Below are 21,322 nucleotides of genomic sequence, written 5' to 3'. Positions count from 1 at the left end.
AGTCTCATTCAGGTAAGGAGCACCAGCCTGAAGTCACAATATGTCATTAATACCTTTATTCATGCATTTATTCATTTAGGGATTCATGCCATAAGAATTATAGGTTTAGGTTTAGAACAGAGTTAAGATAGATAGGATTTATGGTGGGTTAAAATAATATGTTTTAATATGTGCTTTAATAGAAGATACTAGAAAGAGGTAGGGAGATCATGGCTAAAGAATGTGATTGTTTGCTAGCATTGGAATGTGTGGGAATTATCCTTCTAACAGAGGCTTGAGTTTAAAAGACTGCTCTGTAAAAGGAGGAGGAACATAGAGAGTTATTGGTATTTTTATATTGTATTATGTTGTTATGGGTTTATTATATTTTCATATGGTATATTAGATTGGGATTGATGGGGTTTCATTATATATATATATATATATATATATATATATATATATATAGTTAAGCCATAATGTTAATTAAAACTGTTGTGTGGCTGAGTTCTGTGGTCCAAGGCCAGAGGTGCAGTGGTTGAGATAAAGCACATGAGAGCTTGTTTTTAGAAACGCTGCCACAATCCCAGATGGGAGGACACTGTGCAGGAAAGGGCTATCCAATGAATTATCTTTATAGCCTAATGGGGTGGGGATAATTGATATGGTTATAAAAATATTATGTTTATACTTTCTTTCATTCCTGACATTAAAAAGTCACTTCTATTACATGTATCTTCTTCAATACAAGCTGTTCCTTTTTCAAAGTACTGTCTTGTGTTGCAAGAGGGGCTGCAATTAGGAGCCTGACAAATATTGATCTCCCCTTCCATTCACCCTCCTATCCCAAAAGGGCTGGAGAGCATACCAAACCAACCACAGAACCTTTCCCTGCTCTTGTGTAACTCCAGGTCAGTCCAAAATACAACGCACATAGTCTATGATCTCCTACTGGATGAAGAGGCTGACCTGGGATGTTTCACGGAGACCTGGCTGGGTGATGATAGCTCAGTCACCTAGGATCAGGCCTTACCAGCCGGGTTCTCCGTCAGTGAGCTGGTAAGAGGACGTCGCTTTGGTCCATGAAGACAATCTTGCTTTGGCCAGGATACCTATCCATAAGATGGACCACATCTTGGAGCCCAAAATGCAGAGCTGGACTCAGGAGGGAAAGGCAGGAAAGGAAGGCTCTAGTTAGTCTCTGTGTGTATGTATTTTCCTCTGCTGTTCTTATGGCTGGGAATGGAGCTGAGGACTAAGGAGAGAAGAAAGGGTCAATTTTGGGCAAATTCAGAACTTCTGTGCATCAAAGAGTCCAGTGTGTTGAAACAGCAAAGAACTTTATTGAGAATACATAGAAGGAATTCAGTGTTTAAACTAGAACTACCCTCCTGAATCCAAAGAATATATTGAAACCCCAACACCTAAAACTCCCCCCTCTTCCAAACCGAGCCCCCACCTCCAATTCCCTCAGTCTATGCCCCACAGGAAACAAGGCCCCCTTTGCCATTCCCACAAACTAGCCCTTTCTGTCAATACCTGCCCCCAACTTTCTTCAGCCAACATCCAACACATTGCAAAGCTATAATTCCCATAACTATTTTAGACAGCTCTAACAAATCCCACCCCCCATCTACCTAACCTATACCCTGACCCACAATCCCCACTCAAAGTTACAAACTAAAGTAATTAACTATACTATTAGCAATTAAAACCTAAAAATAACAAAATACAACTTTAAAACACAAACAGACATATCAACAGACAAAGCTTACAAACAAAATCACAAGGGCCTTTTCTTAGCACCACTGGATTGAAAACATATTTTTTTGTATTCATTATTGACAATAATAATGTTAGTTCACTATTGGGATTTGTGTGGCTTCTCTCCTGTATGGCCTCTCTGATGTGACACTAGGATTGACTTCAAATAAAAACCTTTCCCACAATGCTGGCATTTGTATGGCTTCTCTCTTGTGTGGACTCTTTGATGTAACACTAGGATTGACTTCCGAGAAAAACATTTCCCACAATGCTGGCATTTGTATGGTTTCTCTCCTGTGTGGATTCTCTGATGTGACACTAGGATTGACCTCAAATAAAAACATTTCCCACAATGCTGGCATTTGTATGGCTTCTCTCCTGTGTGGACTCTCTGATGCCTCACTAGGTGTGACTTTGTAGAAAAACATTTCCCACAATGCTGGCATTTGTATGGCTTCTCTCCTGTGTGGATTCTCTGATGGATCACTAGGTCTGACTTCGAAGAAAAACCTTTCCCACAATGCTGGCATTTGTATGGCTTCTCTCTTGTGTGGACTCTCTGATGCCTCACTAGGTTTGACTTCTGAGAGAAACATTTCCCACAATGCTGGCATTTGTATGGCTTCGCTCCTGTGTGGACTCTCTGATGTGTCAGAAGGCTTGACTTCTGAAAAAAACATTTCCCACAATGCTGGCATTTGTATGGCTTCGCTCCTGTGTGGACTCTCTGATGTGTCAGAAGGCTTGACTTCTGAAAAAAACATTTCCCACAATGCTGGCATTTGTGTGGCTTCTCTCCTGTGTGGACTCTCTGATGTATCACTAGGTGTGACTTTGTAGAAAAACATTTCCCACAATGCTGGCATTTGTATGGCTTCTCTCCTGTGTGGACTCTTTGATGTGACCCTAGGATTGACTTCAAATAAAAAGATTTCGCACAATGCTGGCATTTGTATGGCTTCTCTCCTGTGTGGACTTTCTGATGCGTCACTAGGTTTGACTTCCAAGAAAAACCTTTCCCACAATGCTGGCATTTGTGTGGCTTCTCTCCTGTGTGGACTCTCTGATGTGCCAATAGGTATGACTTTGAAGAAAAAGATTTCCCACAATGCTGGCATTTGTATGGCTTCTCTCCTGTGTGGATTCTTTGATGTGACACTAGGATTGACTTCAAATAAAAACATTTCCCACAATGCTGGCATTTGTATGGCTTCTCTCCTGTGTGGACTCTTTGATGTGACCCTAGGATTGACTTCAAATAAAAAGATTTCGCACAATGGTGGCATTTGTATGGCTTCTCTCCTGTGTGGACTCTCTGATGCGTCACGAGGTTTGACTTCCGACAAAAACCTTTCCCACAATGCTGGCATTTGTATGGCTTCTCTCCTGTGTGGACTCTTTGATGTGACCCTAGGATTGACTTCAAATAAAAAAATTTCGCACAATGCTGGCATGTGTGTGGCTTCTCTCCTGTGTGGACTCTCTGATGTCTCACTAAGTCTCCCTTCAATGAAAAACATTTCCAACAATACTGGCACTTGTATGCCTTCACTCCTGTGTGGACTCTCTGACGTCTCACTAGGTGTGACTTTGTAGAAAAACATTTCCCACAATGCTGGCATTTGTATGGCTTCTCTCCTGTGTGGAGTCTCTGATGCATGACTAAGATTGACTTGTAAGCAAATTTTCCCCCACAATGCTGACATTTATGTGACTTCTTTCTTGTGTGGATTCTCTCATGACTGACAAGTGATTCTGTAAACAAGGAAAATGACAGACAAGACTAATCTCAGCATTAAGAGAGGAAGATGTTACCCCAAGATTTAGCCCCACGTTCACCCCTGCCTATTTCAAATTAGATTAATAAAGTTGGTGTGAGTGACCTGGGCATGACCCTGTTCTGGATGCCCCCAAATCCATATAATGATTGTATCCTTACTCATCAGAGCTACCAAAGAAGAGACCGTATGGGGACTGCCTTGAGGGAATCAGTGGAAGCAGATAGTCAAAGGACTGTTGGAAAAAATATTCCATTAAAAACGTGCAAAAATACTTTGATTGACAGGTGGCATAATATCCTGTGAGAGTGCCATAGAGTCCTGAGTAAGAAGCTAACTGCAGGGGTCCCTCCATGGTGTTTGGCACTAGGAGATAACTCACAAACAATACAGTATACAGCTGATTGGTGTGGATTAGATTGGAGTTGTGTGTACAAGAAAAGGTGAAGTTGATGGAAGTCAGAGAAGAGAGCTTGCAAATATTTGTATTATTATTTGTATGAAACCAATTGTGTTTCTGATTTATTTTTAATTGAAAAGTGGTCAGTGAATTGCCAATATCTATATCTGGATATTTGTTTCCATACTCTGCTATGTTATTCTTGAGCTGCATCTGGAAGTGTCACCCTCAGATTGCGCTGTATATTGGCTTGTGAACGCAATAGGAATTCAGAGCCAAGAAGGACCAAGAGCCAGTGTGCTAATCCTTTTTGTCTGAGATATTTCCACCAAGCACCCATTGAATTTAATTTGGATTCAAACCATTCTCTCCCCCAGGAATCTTTCTAAATTGATATAAAGGAGCCCTGGTGGCGCAGTGGTTAAATGCCTGTACTGCAGCCATTCACTCAAAACCACAAGGTTGCGAGTTCAAGACCAGCAAAAGGGCCCAAGCTCGACTCAGGCTTGCATCCTTCCGAGGTCGCTAAAATGAGTACCCAGACTGTTGGGGGCAAATTAGCTTACTTGCTAATTAGCTTACTTGCTGTTCACCGCTATGATCTTTGGAATAGCGGTATATAAATAAAACAAGTTATTAATTATTATTATAAACCTTTTTGAACACTCGGTTTCTGACCCCAAGAAACAATTACAGTATAAATATCTGCCCTGACTGGCCGTTCTTCGACATCAGTCCAATTACAGACAGAGAGTCTGTCGGTTTACATGGCTAAGCACCTCAATGCACTCAACAACCCCACTTGCCATGGAACTTACTGACTTCTCTCACCATTCTGGACCCTGAACAATTCCAATCAAAATCCACCTAGGTCAAGTTTTACCATTAGCAAAGGTTCACACTGTTAACCACTCCCACCTTTGTTACTAGTCTTTGCGTGTGTGTGTGAACACCTATATCTTTATATGCGTGTATATGTGTATATATTGCTTTTCCCCTAAATAAAACATAAAAACCTATTTCAAAAGCCTTTGGAGTTCTCTGTGCTTCCGGGCCTGGTATAGTTGAACTGAATCCCAAGGTTGCTTTTGCCCCAACCAAACTATATGTCTACTTTCAGCTGAGTACCCCATTCCACTAAAAGCGTAGCACTTGGGAGTATCCTTCCCAGACTCCAGCATTTTGGGTAACAAAGGGCCTCTGGAATCAACCAAGGAACTAAGCAAGCTCAGGTAGGAAAAGAAACATTAGAAGACAAGCAGGTTTGTGTCCCCCTTTCCTCCCTTCATAGATTTTACTCATAATTGGTAAATGGAACCCCTAAAAATATCTACAAACAAGGATTTGATCCAATTTTCAGAAGTTCTCTCAAACCAGTTCTTAAAATCTGTCAAGTTCATGGCTGCCTCCCAATCCCGAAGGCTCCTCTCCTTTGTTGTCTCTCCAATAGTGCTTCACTAAACTACAAATTCAGATATTCTACAGGATGTTGCTATCACAATTAAACTGCGCTTGAGAGGGATCTAGGACTCCTTAAGGCCAATGTGATTCTAGGCTGCATTAATATGAGTATAGTTTCTAGATCAAGGGAAGTAATAGTGCCACTCTATTCTGCTTTGGTCAGGCCTCACTTGGAATAATCCTCACTTGGAATAATTCTGAGCTCCACAATTCAGTTAGAACATGCCCAGATGAGGGCAACCAAAATGGTGAAGGATCTGGAAACCATCAAGTGCTATGAGGAGCAGCTTAGAGAGCTGGGTATGTTTACCCTGGAGAAAAGAAATTTAAGAGTGGATATAATATCCATGTTTAAATATTGGAAAGGGTTGTATTGAAGACGGAGCAAGCTTGCTTTCTGCTGCTACAGAGAAAAGGAGACATCACAATGGATGCAAGCCACAGGAAAAGAGGTTCCCCCTGAACATTAGGAGGAACTTTGGGACAGTAAGAGCTCTTCCACAGTGGAATATACTCCCTTAGAGTTTGGTGCAGTCCTCTTCTTTGGAGGCCTTTAAACAGAGGCTGGATGGTGCTTGGAATGTGTATTCCTGCATGGCAGAAGGGGGTTGAACTGTATGGCCCTTGTGGTCTATTCCAACTCTATGATTCTATAATGCTAGTGGATTCTGGTTCCTTACCCACTGAAGCCACATTCTCATAAGTCTCCATCATTATATAATTGTACATAAGCCGCTGCTTCTTCGTCAAGAGTTTCCATTCGTCCTCGGTAAAATATACAGCCACATCCGCAAAGGTCACCTGCAACAGAAAATAGCCCTCATCCAGAGAGTGACTAAGCAAAAGGGGAGGAAAACACATGGTGCATCCAAATATTATTTCATCACTTCACAATTCAGTACAGGAAATAAACTTTAAATTCTGTCAGCAAGAAAAACAAACTCCTGCCTTCGAGATCCAGTTTGTCTTGAATCCTTTCAATATAATATACAATATAATAAACAATATAATTTAGGCCATGGGTGGGATATAGACGATGGATTATGATACTCACTATCCCAACACATACAGTAAATTTGGCCACCAAAGAATTATAGTGCATTTAGACATTTCTTGCCACATTTTAGAACCAAATGTCATTATTAAAAAACATTTCTGGGGAGCACTGTGGGCTTGAGGGCCACTGGACCCACCCCATATTTAGATCCAGAGATGTTCTCCCATAGCGCCCAATATTTGACAGATTGGAAAAGCAGGGCACATGTGGACAAGGAACCCAGAAGGCGGTGAAGATGGCCAAAGTTGATTATGAGAAAGATCACACAAGCTAGGAAGGGCACAGCAGTTTACTTTTGCCTCAGTCTCCTGGGAAGGGCCATATCCTGTCTCCTTCTTTCATCTCCTCTCCCCACTTTTGAGTTGATGGGGTGCAAACTGAATGACACTCAGGAATAGAAGTGAGCTGAGAAGGGGGAAAGTGGGAAGAGGAGAGAGCAACCGGGACATTTTTAAAAGCCCCTGAAAAAGTGACAGTCCTGATAGAGGATTAACCAGCACTGTCTCTGCTAAATAGGGAGAGTATGTTCTCCGCTTGCTTTCATGAACTGGCCCAGCAGTGACACAGATGGAACTAATAGTCAAGAACCTCGACTCACCAAGGAGTTCTTGTAGGTTTGCATCCTCTTTGTCTTGGAGCCCAACTCCCTCCGTTTGGCCTCTGTGTCGGCCATCAGTTGCGCAGGGGTCCTGGTGGTCTTGCACTTGGGTCACTTCCAGCAAAAGGTGCCCCAAAACTGTGTCCAAGGGGGCCGAGATGAAGTTCCTGAGAAAAGAGACCAGAGATTCATAAAAGGACGCAAATTGGATCTCCTATAAAGAATTAATCCAAATAAATAGAACTGGTTATAGAATAAAGACATGAGAAGATCCTAATGATCAGGGTTATGATCTTTCATGGTTCTTTGACAGACAATTAAGAAAGCTCTTTCTAATGGATAAAAACAATACGGTATTTGCAAATCAGACTCTGATCTAGAACAGGAAATAATGTGGAATAAAGATAACAGCATCCTCCCGGTGACACACGCAAGTGACATATGCCTCCTTTGGGCCAATGCAGAGGTGGGCATCCCCTTCCTCCCTCTGCTTCAAACAAAGCCCCCTGGACCTAGCATAGATTCACTGCAGATCCCCTACACAACAGATACTCCATGCCTTATTAGAGTGGTGAAGGATGAGGGGATGGGGAATTGGAGAGGGCCCTGGTTATGTCCCTGTAGCTAGATGTGAAATGAGGGCATCATAAATACATAAATAAATCATCTGCTGAAACCTCCAGAGTTCCCCAGTGCTTTCCCCCATCATCAGCCCCTTTCCCAAGAAGGCTGCGTCCACACTGCAGAAATAAGACACTTTGACACGACTTTAACTGCTCAGTGTTATGGAATCCTGGGCTTTTTCCTTTGGGACACTTAGCCTTCTCTGCCAGAGAGCTCTGGTGCCACAACAGACTACAAATCCCAGGATTCCAAAGGATGGAGCCAGGAGAGTTAAAGTGGTTTCGAACTGGATTATTTCTGCAGTGCAGATACAGCCTGAGTCGGTTGTAAAAGGGCAGAAGCATCCAAGTCTTGTTTTCACCTTCTTAATAACGGTTTTCCTTTAAAAGAAATAAGTAGTGTGCTTATCTGTCTAATCCTTATTTTTGTTGTTCTTGTTTGTTTCTATGTTTATTTGGTAATAATATGAGATGGTCTGGTCTCCTTCCTTCTTGCCTGAAAGTCTATTAATAAGGAAACTGGGGAGACTTTTAAAACCTCCCAAAGGAGCCACTTTTGGCCTTTTTTGGAGGACTAGCCTCCTGTTAGAAGCCAAAGCCCAATGTTTGTGAAGAATAAGAATAATGCTTGTATTAAAACTATTCTCCCCATTTCTGATCCCTTTTAAAACCCATGTTCCCCAGAAGGAGCAGAGCTGTGTAATAAGAAAACCCTCTCAGAAAAGAGACACAAAAGACACACAAAGAGACACACTTCCTCCCTTTTGGCCAAAGGAGCCTGGCCTCCTTCTGACTCTGGAGCCTCAGGAGAGAAAGAGACGCCTCTGTTCAACTGAGGCTCAGAGAAGGTTCCGGAACTTTATTCCCCACAGTCACAAGCAGCACAAAATGGCCACTAAGACACAAAATGGCCACCAAGACACAAAATGGCCACCAAGACACAAAATGGCCACCACCTCAGCACTTGGCAGTTGGAGGCCTCAGCACAGCAGTGAAGCCTACCTCTTCCAGGCCTTGTCCCTCCCCTCCCCTCTCCTTTCCTTTCCTCTCCTCTCCTCTCCCCTCCTTCCTTCCCTCCTTGTCTTTATCTCTCTCCTTCCTTTCCTCTCTCTCTGTCCCCTTCTCACTCTCTGCTCCTCACTCTCTCTTCCGCGCACAGAGCTAAATAGAGAGGCAGAAGCTCCGCCCCTTCTTCAGTCTGGCCAATGAGGGCAAAGGAGCTGGAAGACCCCACCCCCTGCCCCACCCTCACAGGCTCCCCCTGCAGTTAATATGGAAGAAGGCAGGAGGGACTGAGGGACCCTGGAGCCCCAGCCACACAGACACTGGCCAAAGGCACACATTCCCAGAGCCTAAGACCCATGAAATGGCAACCCTATGCAGGGCAGGACCCTCCTCTCTCTGGCCATGTGGATGCTGGGAGATCCAGTCCAGGGAATACACTCTAAATCCCATTGGCAAGAGAAAAGGCTACTACTACTCTCTGATGTCTCACTAGGAGTCAGAACCTGTTATTAAGATCAGTTATAAGGTTATATCTTTTCAGTTCATGTACATTCACTTGATTTTAAAACCTCCCAAAGGAGCTACTTTTGGCGTAGTTTAGGGGACAATCGTCGTCTCAGTGGCCCTCCTATTAGAGACCCCTCCTCTTTTGACCCAAATCATTTATGAGGCCAAAACCCCTTTGTTAGGAAGCGAACACCGAATATCTCAGGAAGGCTCTATATCTGTGAGGTTTGGAATCCTCTGATCAATGGCCCACAATCAAACGTATACCAAAAGTAGAAAGTCTATTGTAAGAGCATTGCAGTAGTGATCTGTAACACTTCTTTGGAGAGTCTGAGGCTTCAGAGAAAAATGTACACTTTTAAAATTATTATTATTATTACTATTAACCTTTATTTATAAAGCTCTGTAAATTTACACAGCGTTGTACATACAAAAACGCCCCCTCCTTTCTCCCCCTGCTAGTTCCCCACCCCAGACACACTTAGCCAGGTCCCCATCACAACCCAGCCTCACTCAAGGCATTTGCAACATTGCCAGCTACTTGTCTAAAACAACACTCCAAAGGAGTTAATAGGGCCCCACTTAGAAACTAACACCAACTTTAATATTCTACCCATATACTCTCCACTCCCCACCCCCCACCATCTTAGCTAACAGAACAATATAGATCAGATATCTCAAGACATACATGAAGTGATTATATATGAACTGAATATATACAGCATTATAACTGATCTCAATAACAGGTTCTGACAATATCTCCCAAGGCCCCCTCCCTCCAGGACCCCCTTCCACTCTTCCTCCAGTCTTTCTCTCTCCTCTGAAGGCCTCCAACTGCCAAGCGCTCAGACAGAGGCAGCCATTTTGTGTTCTGGGGGCCATTTTGTGTTCTGGGGGCCATTTTGTGCTGTTTGTGACTATGGAGAATGTTCCAGAACCTTCTCTTAGGCCCTAGTTGAACAGAGGTATCGCTTTCTCTCCCTGAGGCTCCAGAAAGAGAAGGAGGCCTGGCTCCTTGGGCCAAAAGGAAGGAAGTGTGTCTCTTTGTGTGTCTAGTCCTCTCCTTTCTTGGGAGACTCTGTGGGGCCATGAGATTTTTTTTTGGGGGGGGGATCCCAGAGAATCAAAGGGACGCTGGGACCATGGAACCTCAGAGTATGATCAAGATTACAAGGTTATTTCTGAGGAAGGAGAGGCAAACTAGGAGAGGCTGCAGCTGTTTGCTTTTGCCTGAGCCTCTGGGAAGGGCCCCTCTTCTCCTTTCTCCTTCGCTGTCTTCATGGAGGGCAGACTCCTTTTGCCCTTTGGACTCAGTTTGCAGCAATGGCAGTGAGCTCAAGAGAAGGGGAGAAATGGCAGGAGGAGGAGGAAACTGTAGCATTTGAAGAGCATCTGAAAAGATGGGAGGGCAGAGGATGAACCAGGGGAGGGTCCCTGACAAACTGGGAGAGTTGGGGGGCATTCAGAAGGAGCTGGGCCTGGAAATGGAGGAGGAGAAGGGGGCTTGCAAAATGATTTCCATGGATGAGAAAGCTGGGCCTAGTCCATGAAATGAAATGGTCCAGTGAAATGGTGTCCATAATATAGGAGCCAGTGTGTGGTTTGAGCATAGCTGAACTATGACTCTGCAGATCAGATTGGGAATCCCATGGAAGCCCATTGGAGGACACTCTCTCAGCCTCAGGGAAAGGCAATGGGAAAGCTATTCTGAAGACATTTGCCAAGGAAACCCTGTGATAGGTCTGCCTTAGGGTCACCATAAATTCAAAATGACTTGTAGACACGCAATAACAACAACAACAACAAAAGCAACGTCTGTTATATAAAATGGCAAAAACAAGAGTTGCTCTTGGAATTTACATTGTGTTTCTATGTTTTCAAGCTTTGGATGGTTCAATCCATGGGTAAAGAAATCTGTAGATAGAGAGGTCCATCATCATCATCATGAAAAAATAGAGGGTCTTCTTTATCAGATTTTTATCAGGAGGGCGACTAAAATGGTGAAGGGTCTGGAAACCATGAAACCCTATGAGGAAGGCCTTAGGGAGCTTGGGATGTTTAGCCTGGGGAAGAGAAAGTTAAGAGGTGATATGATAGCCCTGTTTAAATACTTGAAGGGATGTCATATTGAGGAGGGAGCAAGCTTGTTTTCTGCTGCTCCAGAGACTAGGACCCGGAGCAATGGATGAATGCAAAAGAAAAGAGATTCCAGTTCAACATTAGGAGGGACTTTCTGACAGTAAGGGCTGTTCGACAGTGGAGCAAACTCCCTCAGAGATTTTAGTGGAGTCTTCCTCCTTGGAGGTCTTTAAACAGAGGTTGGATGGCCATCTGTCAGGGATGCTTTGATTGAAAGTTCCTGCATGGCAGAATGGGGTTGGACTGGATGGCCCCTGCGGTCTCTTCCAACTCTACAGTTCTATGATCAAAAGTGTTAAAAATCAAACGGGAGAAAGGCACCACTGTTTTGTGCATTTTGGATGTTATTGTTTACAGTGTGGCCAAAACACCTTCTCCTGGATATGCTTTCTAGATTCCAGGATACTACATTTTTTTTAACTTTGGTGCTAAAAGAAAAAAACCCACATAGGACCAACAACAATAACACAGATACAATGAAGAGACTTGACAAATACAAATATTTACCAGCAACAAAACTTGTGAAACATACTAAGGCGGGGCACAGGCCGCCTGAAAGAGGTGCGTCCCTGGCGTCACTCTTTCCTCTGCAGAACCGCCGCAACAACCAAATTGAGCAGCGCTGTTGCAGAGCAAAAAAGGAGCGCACGGAAGCGGCTCCTTTTTGCGGTGCACTTCTGTCACACTGTTAGAATCCTGTTAGTATTCTACCAGATAGTGGTTGGTGTTGTAGTATAGTAGTTGGGGATGATGGGGCTTTAGTTGCAGTTAGAAATGTAGATAGTGATGTTTAGTGCATAGCAGGGCCAGGTGTCTTATCGGGTGGCCTTGAGGGCCTGGCTCTCTGAGCGGGGAATGTGCTTTCAGTTCTGTGGGAACCAGGAGGGGCTTCGCTTGGCGGGTTTCTGCATGGGAGGGGATTTTGGCTTTGGGGAATTCTGTTACTTTGTCTGTGGGAGGGGTGTGGTTAGTCTCAGCTAAGAAGCTGAGTGAGGCACATGTCTGATTCTGGATCTATCAATAAAGTGCTGTTGATTATATCAATCAAACTGACTGGTTGATTGTCTGGGATTCTGGGTGCTAACTCGGACAGTTAGCTGAGACTCCTTACACCAACTTCTGCAATAACCATGACGGACCAGGAGGCCAAGGAGGAAACTGCATCCTCCAAGGAAAGCCAAATGACCGAGGCCGTGGAGGACACTCAGACGGAGGCCCGAGGAACCGGGGCCGTGCCAAGGACGGTGAGGCAGCAGTTGCCGCAGACCCCACTGGCACCTGGGCAGTGGTTTGGCCTGCCAGTGGCGCCACCCCGAACGAAGGAGCGAAGGCGTGCTGCACGCTGGTCGGACTGGAACACAGGCTTCACGCAGCCGCTGCAACTGCCTCCTGGGGAAGAAGACGACTTGGAAACGCAGGTACAACAGCTGACGGTGGACATGGAGGGGGTCCAGGGCACCCTGGCCATGATCCTAGAGGTCCTCCAATGGCTCACGGGTGAAGGAGGAGGGGGAGCAGGAGCAGGTGCAGGACCGGCCCCTGCCCCAGCAGTGCTGCCCCCAGGGGCTGGAGCTGGCGCGGGAGCTGGGGAGGAAGAGGCTTTGCCCCAGGGTCTCCCACCGGCGGCACCCCCCCAAGACAGAGCGCAGGAGGCCCAAGCCAGGAGGCTGGGAGTCAAGTTTGATGGGGATCCCCATACACTGCCTTACTTCCTATCGCAAGTGGCAGACCACATGGAGGAGTGGGGACCCACCTTCCCCAATGAGACAGCCAAAGTAAAGTGTGTGGCTAGACACCTCAAGGGGGAGGCTGCGAACTGGCTGGTGCAGCTATACGACTGCCAGGCCGCTGAGCTGAGAAGCCTAGCGGAGTTTATGAGAGCTCTAAGGGCCAGATTTGAAGATCCCTTTCGGGCTAGCATTGCCCTGGCTGAACTTAAGGCTTTGGATCAGGGATCCAGGTCGGTGTCTGAATATGCAATGGAGTTCAGGAGATTAGTGGCCCAAGTGCCTGACTGCACAGAGGGCATGAAGATTCAGTATTTTAAAGAGGGACTGCGTCTTGAGATTGTGAGATGGGCTCTCACCAGAGGCAACCCCCCCACCGCGATGGAGTGGATTAGATTGGCTGGAGAGGCCGAGGCCATTCAGCAGGAGGTCAAGATGCTGTCTCAGAGGAGAGTAAAAGATTCCAAAGGGAAGGGAAACAGGGCCCCAGCACCGAAAGCTAAAGGGCAAGGAAGCTCTGCGGAGAGTGAGTGGGAGAGAAGGCGCAGGCTGGGCCTGTGTCTGAAGTGTGGCAATAAAGGCCACCTAATTGCAGCCTGTCCTGACAAAGGCCAAGAGAGGAAACCCAACCCCCCGCAGACCCCCCCTGGCAAAGCGGCAAAAGGGGGAAAAGGCAAGCCAGAGAAGAAGACCCCAGCTGATCGCAGCCTGCAAGCAGCAGAGGAAGGGGAATCAGAAGTCTGGACAGACAGTGGAAGTTCGGAGCCTGAGGAGGGGCCTTTAAACTACCAGAGCCTGCCTTAGAAAGCGGCGAAAGGCGGGCTGATGGAACTGAGAGCCGCATGCGAATGGTGAGTGGGGGTGTCCCCCTATTTTCATTGACTGTGACTTTGATGGTGGGGCCAAAGAAAAAGGCCATGCAACTAATTGCGGCCATTGACTGTGGGTGCACCAGGTGCTTAATAAACCCTGCTGTGGTCAGCAGTTTGGACATTGCAACTCACCCCTTGCAGGAGCCCATACCCTTCACGCAGATGGATGGGTCTTTGATGGGTGGGCAAGCAGCTGAGAGGAAAACCGCCCCTGTGTGGCTTGGGGTGGCAGACCATTGGGAACAACTCCAACTGGTGGTGGGGCCCACCTACAACTACCATTTGATGCTGGGAATTGACTGGTTGCATCACCACAACCCCTCTTTAAGATGGAGGGACAGACAATTATTTTTTGATGATCCAGTCTGCAGAGAGCATTGCCTTGACCAGGCTATTGTGCTTCCTCCTCTCCTCCCGCCGGTGCCACGCCCGGGATTGACTCCAAAGGAGGTGGCTGCCCATTTAGAGACTGTACAAGGAGATGGAATAATAGACTGTGTTGGGGAGGGAGCAGTTTCCTTCCCTCAGTGCTATCAAGATTTGCAGGGGGTTTTTGAAGCTAAGGAGTGTGATGTGCTGCCTCCACATAGAGAGACGGATTGCGCCATTGAAATAGAGCCGGGGGCGCCGCTGCCTAAGCCTAAGTTGTACTCGATGACCCCAAGGGAACTTACCACCTTAAAGGAGTTTATTGAGAAGAACTTGGCCCGGGGGTTCATTAGGCCATCCACTTCGACGTTTGCTGCCCCTGTCTTTTTCAGGGAAAAGAAGGATGGCTCTTTACAGTTGGTCACAGACTATCGTAACTTGAATGGGATTTGTAGTACCAACAAATACCCCTTGCCTTTGATGAAAGACATGCTGGGACGGTTGGTCACAGGCAAGATTTTTACCAAGCTGGATTTGAGGGATGCTTACTACCGTGTTCGCATCAAAGAGGGGGATGAATACAAGACTGCATTTAATTGCCCCTTGGGGGCATTTGAGTACCTGGTTCTTCCTTTTGGTTTATCGGGGGCCCCTGGGATTTTCATGAGGCATATTAACGAGGTACTACATGACCTATTGTTCGAGGGGGTCCTAGTATATCTGGATGATGTGCTTATTTACTCCAAAGACTTGGATAGCCACATTAAGTTGGTCCGAGAGGTACTTAAGAGACTTTTGGATAATCAACTGTATGTAAAACTGTCTAAATGTCATTTCCACACAGAAAGACTGGACTTTTTGGGGTATAGAGTTTCTAACCAGGGCATAGAAATGCTAAAGTGCAAGCTGTATTAGATTGGGCGCCACCAAGGAACCGCAAAGATGTTCAAAAGTTTTTGGGCTTTGCCAACTTTTACAGACAATTCATTCCTGATTTTGCCAAAATTGCCTTGCCCATAACTGACCTGCTTAAAACTAAGTCTTTGGAGAAGAAAGGGGGGGAGGTGGTGCCAAAAGGAGGCAAAGTGCCCAAACCTTCTACTCCAATTCTGTGGTCTGAGGAGTGCCAGCGGGCCTTTGACCAGTTAAAGCTGTTGTTCAGTACTGAACCCATTTTGCTTCACCCAGACCCAGATAAACCTTTTGTTGTACAAGTAGATGCCAGTGACTTTGCCATGGGCGCTGTATTGTTGCAAAGGGACAATGAGGACAAACTTAGGCCATGTGCTTACCTGTCTAGGAGGTTCCAGAAGGCTGAAATAACTTGGCCTTGTTGGGAGAAGGAGGCCTATGCCATTAAACACGCCTTAGGAAGTTGGCGACAATTCTTAGAGGGGGCTCCACAACCTTTCGAGGTGTGGACTGACCACAGGAACCTGGAGGCATTGCAAACTCCTCGAAAACTGACCCCCAAACAGAGGAGGTGGGCCAAGGACTTTTATAAATACAAGTTCAAGCTAAAATTCTTCCCTGGGCGCCAAAACATTTTGGCTGATGCACTGTCTAGATTGCCACAACATGAGGGGAAGGATGCAATCCCACTGGAAACTATCTTTTCCCCTGAACAGTTGGGCTTGGCTGTGATTACTCACAGCAAAGCCAAAGCTTTGATTTCTCCTCCTACACAGGCTAAGTCTGATGTTCAGTTGGATGACATGCTGCTACGAATCCAGCAGGTGGCAGATGCCGATGACTGGCTACTGCACCACAAGGACTTATTGTCTCGTAATGCTCAGGGCCTGTGGGTGAAAGGTTCTAAGGTCTATGTCCCAGCTTCCATGAGAGAAGACATTTTGAAGCTGTGCCATAATTCTAAAGCTGCTGGACATTGGGGTTATCTAAAAACTTGGCACAAGCTGCGCAACACCTATTGGTGGGAGGGTGTGCGTGCTGATGTTGAAGCTTATGTAAAGAGTTGCCCTGTTTGTGCTAGGGCCAAGCCTGTGGTGGGCAAGCCTAGAGGTTTACTTCACCCTTTGCCCACGCCTGATACACTATGGAAACACATTGCTATGGACTTTATAACTGATTTGCCACCAAGTAAGGGCAGAGACACCATTTGGGTGGTGGTGGACTTATTTTCTAAACAGACGCATTATGTGGCTTGTAAAGGGATGCCCTCGGCTTCTAAACTAGCTGACCTGTTTATTTCCCATATATACAAATATCACGGTTTGCCGGATAGAATAATCTCAGATAGAGGCAGTACCTTCACCTCTAAGTTTTGGAGGGTGTTACAGAAGAAATTGGGGGTTCAGTTAGCGCTTAGCACAGCCTATCACCCCGAGACTGATGGACAATGTGAGAAAACGAACATGGCGCTTGAGAGGTACCTTCGGTCTTACACTAATTACCTGCAGGACGATTGGTATGACTTACTCCCTCATGCTGAGGTGGCTTTTAACAGTGCTGTTCATAGAAGTACTGGACAATCTCCTTTTTTGATTAACTATGGGTTTGAGCCAAAGCTGCTGCCTGCATTGCCTGCTGAAAAGTCTGACCCTGTTTCAGTGACTCAATGGTCTGAGAAAGTCAAGGGGGCCTGGCCTATGATTACTAAGGCATTGCAAGACGCCAAGCGTCAATACAAAAAATATGCGGACAGGAAAAGGTCAGACGGTTGGGACATTAAGCCTGGGGACATGGTGTACCTGTCCACTAAGAATTTAAAGTCCAGGTTTCCCTCTAAGAAGTTGGGTCCCAAATTCATTGGGCCTTTTCCTGTTAAGAGACTGGTAAATGATGTCACTGCTGAGCTCATTCTTCCCAAGTCCTACCGTCATCTTCACCCCGTTTTTCATTTTAGGTTGTTGAAGCCAGATCAGAGCACGGGTCGTTGGAAGACTACTGATTCTCAACCTTTGCCTATGATGATTGATGGGCAACAACATTTTGAAGTTGCTAAAGTTCTGGACTCTAGAGTGCATAAGGGCAAACTCCAGTATCTTATACGCTGGAAGCATTTTCCTGTTGATCATGATGAATGGGTTTCTGTTGCTCATGTTAATGCGCCTGATTTGGTGTCTCGTTTTCATGCACAGTACCCTGACAAGCCTTCTCTTTCCTCTGTGACTTGATTTCTTACTTTCCTGTGCGTCTGTCATTGGGGGGGGGGGGGGGAGAGGGTTTTCTTTTCAGGGGGGCTGACTGTTAGAATCCTGTTAGTATTCTACCAGATAGTGGTTGGTGTTGTAGTATAGTAGTTGGGGATGATGGGGCTTTAGTTGCAGTTAGAAATGTAGATAGTGATGTTTAGTGCATAGCAGGGCCAGGTGTCTTATTGGGTGGCCTTGAGGGCCTGGCTCTCTGAGCGGGGAATGTGCTTTCAGTTCTGTGGGAACCAGGAGGGGCTTCGCTTGGCGGGTTTCTGCATGGGAGGGGATTTTGGCTTTGGGGAATTCTGTTACTTTGTCTGTGGGAGGGGTGTGGTTAGTCTCAGCTAAGAAGCTGAGTGAGGCACATGTCTGATTCTGGATCTATCAATGAAGTGCTGTTGATTATATCAATCAAACTGACTGGTTGATTGTCTGGGATTCTGGGTGCTAACTCTGACACACCCCAAAGAGCCAGCGATGGCACGGGTACGTTGCAGTTGCGCCGCCCCGTTTGGAGGTGGCACATCTGCAACATCACCGTTATGCGCCGCGTCTGGTGGGTGCGCTGCAGCTGCGGCACCCTCATCACTTGCAAGGGTTGCCATCTGTGTGGGCACTCCGCCTGCCAGGCAACCCTCACATGTGACAAAGGTGCCTCAAAGGCTTCTAAAAACAGATCAAAGCAGCTAACAGTAAAAGCACTGGTAAAACACAATAACAACTTGTCATTGTTGTGTCCAAAACCCTCCCAATTCCTCCCATCCACAATAAAATAGAATTAAATTCTTAAACAAGTATGAAAACAATTATTAAAAATAGGGCAGAAGCAGTTAGAGCAGTTGCTGAACAATTCAATTAATAAGAGATTGCTGGAATGCTAATCTGGAAAGAGATATGTCTTGATGAGCTTTTTAAAGCCTTAAAGACTGGTGGTATATCGGATCTCTTCTGGAGGCTGTTCCATAACTTGGGAGAAGGTCCTTTGTGTAACTGCAGAGAGCCTTGTTATTGCTGGCTGCAATAAGTTTTTACTAGAGGACCTCAAAGTGTAGGGCAGATTGTATGGGAGAAGGTGATCCCGTAAGTAAGATGGACCCAAGGCATGGAGGGCTTTAAAGGTTATAACCAAGACCTTGCACTGTCCCAGGAAATTAATGAGCAGCTATTATAGGTGTGATATGGACACCTCTAGATATTCCAGTGACCACTCTGGCTGCCATATTTTGGATTAGTTGAAGTTTCCGTACTAAGTGCAAGGATAGCCCTATGTAGAGCGCATTGCAGAAGTCAAGGCATGAGGTTATCAGCGCATGCATCATAGTTTTCATGTCCTCAGGTTCCAGGAAGAGACGCAGTTGGCGTATCAACCAAAGCTGATAACAGGCACTCCTTGCTGTCACATCTATCTGAGCTGACATCTGGAGCGACAGATTCAGGAGCACCCCCAAACACAGTCCTTTAGGGGAAGTGCAACCGCTTCCAGGACCAGTTGGCAAACCTCCATACCTGGATTAGGACCTCCAACAATCAGCACCTCCGTTTAATCTGGATTCAGTTTCAGTCTGTTTTTCCTCATCCAGCCCATTACTGCCCCAAGACATTCATTCAGAGGGGAGATGCCGCTGAGATATCTCTGGGTGTCATGAGGATACTGATAGCACCCGCCCCATGCCTCTGGATGATCTCTCGCAGCGGTTTCATGTAGATGTTAAACAGCATTAAAAGAAAGCATCCTTAAAGTTGAGCATAGATGGTACCTGACACCATGACAACTTGCAGGCCTTACTAAGAGCCCCATCTCATGCTGTTGGAGAGGATGTAATACTAGAGGTACCTTCCTGCACATTTGGTACGACTGTTCAAGTATATTTGCATTTTGGCATTCAGTAGTTAACTTAGTTTCAGAAATCAATGATCAAAAGATTGTCCCTTCTCCAGAACTTTTATTGCTTTCAGTGTTTATTAATGAAAACAAGACATTACACAATAAAGATATTGTGGCACTTTTGTTGACATTGGCCAGGACTGAAATTGCCAGGGCTGGGAAAACTGGAAAGGTCAATATGACTGATTGGTGGTCTTGATTTTGGGATTTTTGGTTTATAGAAAAGCTCACTGATCAATCCAGAAGGTTGCGGGGGGGACTCTTCCTCTGCCTTTTGAAGAACGATGGTCCCCACTTATATCTGATCTCAACCACATTGGAGCAGAAGTGGGCCTTCCTTTGTAATAGGATTCCCTTTCGATGACTGAATTGGTGCAAAGAAGGTATCTCTGTCTTCTGAGTCCATCCCTGTTTTTATGTAATGTTGCCCTTTTACATCCCATGTGACCTTGAATTTTTGAAGTTGGTTTTTAAGGTTTAAGAAAAAACAGCATTAGTGACAGGATGACGCCCCGAGGAACACCAGATTTAAGCCCCCTTTTAGAGGAGCAACTGTCCTCAAGCATCTCCATCTGGAATCTGCCTGAGAGATAGGACCAGAACCACCGCAACGTATTGCCCCCGATCCCCAATTCCCAGAATCTCAAATCATTGGCCAAGCTGTCAGGGAAGGCATTATGAGGTAGGACAGAAATTTGCATGTGGATGGTGATTGGCTGAGGGACAAAGAGGAAGGAGGAGCCTTTGTGGGGCTCTGGAAGTCTATTCAGATTGACTGTAGACTACTGAGGTAGGAAGGAAATTTGTATATTTGCAGTGATTGGCTGAGGCTTCTGGGAGATGAAGTCCAAAACACCTGGAATGCTGGAGTTTGAGGACCCCTGATTTAAAGCATCACAGTGAGCTGTGATAGCTCTTACAATGGGTCCTGGGGGGTGGGTACATCAGTCTGGTCCAAGATACCCCCACCTCGCTTCAATAGTCCCATTATGCTTCTCTTCCCTTGGCACTTTCACTCCTTCCTTCCTTCCTTCCTTCCTTCTTTCCTTCCTTCCTTCCTTTCACCTCCAGCCAGCCAGGCAGAGAGCTGAGCCAAGCCAGAAGCAACCCTTTCTCTCCCCCAATTCCTCCAGGGGCCAAGGAAGGCAGCAGAGGCAAGGCAGCAGTGAGAGGGGCATGGCCAGGACTTTGGATCCCCCCGAAGCCAGAGGACGCTGGCCAGGAGACAGCTTTCTCCATTAACATCCCTGGCTCCCAGTGATAGGGACGCAGTGGTGAATGGTGGGTGAGGCTGTGGGTGCCAATTTAAAGGATCCCTTCAGTCTGCCCTGGGAACAACCCTCACCCGTCTGAGGACAGATGATGCCAACTGGAGGGTACCTTTTTCCTTGTGTACTTTTATTTCATATGTTCTTAGACAGATCTGTGGTGGGACACTTGGAAGGAGATGGACATGGGCAAGGAGAATATCATTCAGATGGAAAATTGGGGGAGGGGAGAGAATGGCTATACAAGATGTGCATGGTGCGCTAACAGGGTGAAATGTTGTTACAGTGGAAGGAGAGATTAATGTTTGATATCTATCTACCCTTCCATTCACCCTGCTATCCCAAAAGAGCTGGAGAGCATACCAAACCAACCACAGAACCTTTCCCTGCTCCTGTGTAATGCCAGGTCAGTCAAAAATACAGTGCAGATAGTCCAGGATCTCCTACTGGACCAACAGGCTGACCTGCCTTGTTTCACGGTGACCTGGCTGGGTGATGATAGCTCAGCCACCTGGGCTCAGGCCTTACCAGCCGGGTTCTCCATCAGAGAGCAGGTAAGGGGACGTTGCTTTGGTCCATAAAGACAATCTTGCTTTGGCCAGGATACCTATCCGTAAGATGGACCACATTGAATGTATTTACCTCAGCTTAAGGACTAGGGAAAGTCTGGGGATTCTGTTGGTTTAATGTCCACCCCCTTCCTTAACAGACTCCCTAGCGGAGCTGACACAACTG

General features: G+C 46.1%; 2 protein-coding genes across 2 annotated transcripts in view; both read right to left on the bottom strand.

The window, feature by feature from the left end:
* Window positions 1–21,322, bottom strand: part of LOC149301532 (uncharacterized) — a 247,346-nt gene that overhangs the window by 170,423 nt on the left and 55,601 nt on the right. The gene's annotated exons all lie outside the window — the stretch shown is intronic.
* LOC149301534 (uncharacterized) lies at window positions 1,732–3,598 on the bottom strand. Its single transcript, XM_089484034.1, has one exon. It carries the CDS (start codon window positions 3,401–3,403, stop codon window positions 1,844–1,846), a length of 1,560 nt encoding a protein of 519 aa, XP_089340160.1. The 5' UTR covers window positions 3,404–3,598; the 3' UTR covers window positions 1,732–1,843.

This window comes from Sceloporus occidentalis, unplaced genomic scaffold, assembly GCF_023333645.1.
Source record: "Sceloporus occidentalis isolate IW3139 unplaced genomic scaffold, rSceOcc1.0.p SCAF_21, whole genome shotgun sequence".
NCBI lineage: Eukaryota > Metazoa > Chordata > Lepidosauria > Squamata > Phrynosomatidae > Sceloporus > Sceloporus occidentalis.
Note: the sequence above shows the minus strand (reverse complement) of the source record. Positions and strands in the feature narration are given on the sequence as shown.

Coding starts and splice junctions, on each gene's coding strand:
- LOC149301534 (XM_089484034.1), bottom strand. CDS start 3,403: ATGCATCAGAGACTCCACACAGGAGAGAAGCCATACAAATGCCAGCAT.